This window comes from Asparagus officinalis, chromosome 3 (assembly GCF_001876935.1).
Source record: "Asparagus officinalis chromosome 3, Aspof.V1, whole genome shotgun sequence".
Classification (NCBI taxonomy): domain Eukaryota; kingdom Viridiplantae; phylum Streptophyta; class Magnoliopsida; order Asparagales; family Asparagaceae; genus Asparagus; species Asparagus officinalis.
Genome location: NC_033796.1, coordinates 571,724 through 575,575, shown reverse-complemented (window position 1 = coordinate 575,575; position 3,852 = coordinate 571,724). Strand labels below are relative to the sequence as shown.

At 36.4% G+C, this 3,852-nt stretch overlaps 1 protein-coding gene across 2 annotated transcripts in view; it reads left to right on the top strand.

Moving 5' to 3' along the window:
- LOC109832551 (probable mannan synthase 11) overlaps nucleotides 1–3,169 on the top strand; it is a 6,222-nt gene extending 3,053 nt beyond the window's left edge. For both annotated transcript variants that reach the window (XM_020399892.1, XM_020399891.1), the window contains 5 exons: nucleotides 1,326–1,462; nucleotides 1,841–1,954; nucleotides 2,052–2,251; nucleotides 2,365–2,559; nucleotides 2,734–3,169. In XM_020399892.1, the coding sequence (XP_020255481.1) occupies nucleotides 1,326–1,462; nucleotides 1,841–1,954; nucleotides 2,052–2,251; nucleotides 2,365–2,559; nucleotides 2,734–2,899 (812 nt within the window). In that variant the 3' untranslated portion in view covers nucleotides 2,900–3,169. The remainder of the gene's footprint in view (nucleotides 1–1,325; nucleotides 1,463–1,840; nucleotides 1,955–2,051; nucleotides 2,252–2,364; nucleotides 2,560–2,733) is intronic.

The following is a 3,852-nucleotide window of genomic DNA, read 5'->3' as shown; positions in this document are numbered from 1 at the left end:
CTTCCTGACTTGAGATTTATTAAATAAATCTCAAATGAGCCCCCTGTACTATAGCTGGAGAGGGGTGTGCCCCAAGGTGTGGCACAAGGTGTGTCTCTAGTGTTTTCCTATATAAACCTTCCACATAGAATGGTAGAAAAAGTGAATAAAGAAAGCTGAAAAGTACTTCTTAAATACGATCATGAACACATATACGGTTGTACTGAATAGTGATCGTTCCTAACAAGAAACAGTTTGGTAACCTCATTTAAAATAACCAGCTTATCTCAGCTTACATAAACTTTTGGAGTTCTCAGTCCCTTCCTCAAAATACTTTGCTCACGCTTTCAGCATTACTTGATCTGGTTTGTGTTCGATCAAACTAGAGTTTGCTATGGCTAGAAGGAAAATGAGGCTGTTAGGAAAATAATCAAGTGGGCAGCTAATTAAGTAACACAATTAATAAGAAGCTACATAGAAAAAGTACATACAACACTTAAATCATGAATTAAAACTTGCTAAGAAGCATGGACACATGCATAATAAAAAAACAGTACATGAATATCTCAGCAACAAAAAATAATAATAGTAGTAATAATAATAGCACATGACATGACACACTAAGTACAAAAAAATAAATAACTATTATAGACTTTCATGTGCAAGAATAGATAATATGCTCTTTAATTATGTGACTGAGATAAACTGATAACGGATTTAAAACAAAAAAAAAATTGACTGATATATTCATATTAGTTACAATGTTAACCATACAATATTCTTCAAAAAAAAAAAAGGTTAACCATATAATACATGCTTGCTCTTCTTACACTTAAAGCTAGTGTAGACTTTATCTGTGTCTAACCTTGTGGCCTGCATCTTTATACTATGCATGCATCTTCCCTTAAGAGCATGATCTCAATCCTTTAATAAACATAAAATACGCCCAAATAAGTAGTGTGCATCTCGACCATGCGGGTTCATATTATCCATCTTCATTTGGAATACAATAGTATACATAGTTCAGTTGCAGTCGTTAATATGGAAAATAAAATAGCAATCATTTGGATAAATATTATTATATCATGTAAATTGGAGAGCATCTGAGAGAGCAACGAATGTCATATATATGAGAGTCAAAGAAATTACCTAAACATAAAAAAATGTTATAATCAACCTTCATGAAGTACCATGTGTCTAAGGACTGATATACGATAATTGCGGTCAGGATACTCTTAATTACATGAACGGCGTTCTATATATAGCTAGATACAAGTATCCATATTATACATATATGCTACCCACCACTTTGAATTGGAATATTAAAACATCTAATTCTGATGTAGGGACCGCTGGAGTTTGGAGAATATCGGCTATTAACGAAGCTGAAGGGTGGAAGGAAAGAACGACTGTGGAGGACATGGATTTAGCTGTTAGAGTTAGCCTTAACGGCTGGAAATTTGTATATGTTGGCGACGTCAAGGTATTGACTTCCAAGTTAATTTATCGTAGGGAGATGTTACGCGTGTGAAAAAACCGAACACTTTTGCACACTATCATTGATCGATGGAATCGTACACATCATCTCCTTGATCATTATACTCTTAGTTCTGAGATTTAAGCTAGAGTGGTGCAACACAAGTTCTTTATTAAAGTTCATAGCGCAGTCGTTTTTGTAGTACTACCTTTCATTCTTAATATTCTTAATGGGGAGTGTTATGTGGATCAGAATTGAGTTGAAAATTTTTGCATGCGGTTGTGGATTATATTTCGTATGTCATTTGCAACTGAAATTAATATAAGGCAATTTGTTTATCATCAAATAGTTACAATTTTCACGCAATAAGTTGCACCTTCGTAGGTTAAAAGTGAATTGCCTAGTACTTTCAAGGCTTACCGTTTTCAACAGCATCGATGGTCTTGCGGACCTGCAAATTTATTTAGGAAAATGGTGCTGGAGATTATAAAGGCCAAGGTTAGTACGTTTCTTCCGCTTGGAAATTAAAAATAAGGCAGTAAAAAGTGAATCCGGCCAGTTTCTTATCAAATTCCATTGTCTTTTTATATTGCAGAAAGTGCCCCTGAACAAGAAATTCTTTTTGATATACAACTTTTTCATTGCTCGGAGGATTACATCACATATCGTGACCTTCTCCTTCTACTGTGTGGTTATCCCACTCTCTGTATTTTTCCCTGAAATCTACATCCCTAGGTGGGGGGTCGTATATATTCCAACAATTATTACACTGCTTAATTCAGTCGGAACTCCAAGGTTAGCTAGGGACTTTGACTCTAAATATGACTCCTTAATTTAAAGCTAAGCGCATTTTATTTCACAATTAATTAACTTCACTCAAATGTTGGTTTAATTTTTTCCGCATGCAGCTCCATTCATCTAACTGTCTTTTGGATCTTGTTCGAGAATGTCATGTCTTGGCACCGATGCAAAGCTGTCTATGTTGGGCTTACGGAAGCAGAAAGGGTAAACGAATGGATTGTAACAGAGAAACTAGGAGACATGCTGAAAAATAAACCACTTGCTGATGTTGTTGAAAAGTTTAGGACCAAATTCTGGAAAAGGTAATTAATCATCCCAAGCTTCACCCTGTATAAGCTAGCTATATAACCGTCGCGGTAGCATGTAGGCATTGACAATAGTAATTGGCATTTTTTTTTTATGAAGAATTGCCAATCTTAGTTTGGACAAGCTAGTAGTGAGCATAGAAGATTAACCGGCTTCCGTGATTTTATCAGGTTCCATTTCACGGAGATTATGGTCGGAGTCTTCCTTCTAATATGCGCATCATATGACTTTGCCTTCGGAGCAGATCACTACTTCATATACATCTATCCTTTAGCCATCTCATTCTTTGTGATGGGTTTCGGCTATGTCGGCACCTTTATCCCTGGCAGCAAGTAAGCAAGCTCCCAAATGGAATCCGACGCTTCTCCATCGCTCTGCTTGTATGCACGTACGCCGGGAACATTAATTAGTTACCATTAATGCATTTGTGGACATGTAATATATGAGGATGAATGATTTGTGTAGTAGAGAAGGAGGGAAAAGATGAGCCAAATATTTTACCCAAAAGGAACAAGGGTTGAATGTACGCATAGCTATATATGTATGTTTGCTCTCCCTGGCCTAGTTAAACAAAGCCAATAAATTAAAGGTGGTATAAATTCTGATCTCGATTTCTAATTCCAGTGTTCTAGTTTCCTTACCGCGTACCTTTCTCGTTTTGCTCGCATTAGCACTAGAGTCCTACTCGCAGATGAAAGGAAGCTAAGAGTTAAAATAGATTCTTTGTTCAGCACTATCGACGATTAAGGTTCTAAAACGGTCCTTAATTCCTAGGTGAGGGACATCTTATTTTCCCTGATGCCCAGCTGCAGACCAAGCAGGTCCTTCTACCCTAAGACATATATGCATAAATAAGTCACTCTCTCTTCTAGTCAAAATTTTGATCCTCTCATCTTTTCAAAAAGTACTGGAAGACAATTAACGGTAATGATGAGGTGCATGTAATGCCGGAAAATATAAGAATCGAATAACATGTTGGCGCCTGTGGTTAAATCTGGAATAATACAGCCCATGTGTGGTTAAATCTTTAGTGGGGCCCACCACTTTATGTTAATTTTAACAAAAATTTGGCAGCCTAATTTTAGGTAGCAGCCCATGTGTGGTTTTTTTGATTAAAAATTAATATCCAACAATCCCTCACAATTTTTTTTAAAAAACTAGTAGTGTGTAATGGTGTCGTCGATTCAATCGTTGTGCATAAGGTAGATATCGCAAGGACTTGAATCCCCCTTAGACAAACTGAATAAAAGATAGATGTATGGTGTCGCAGAGACTTGAACCAGCATATG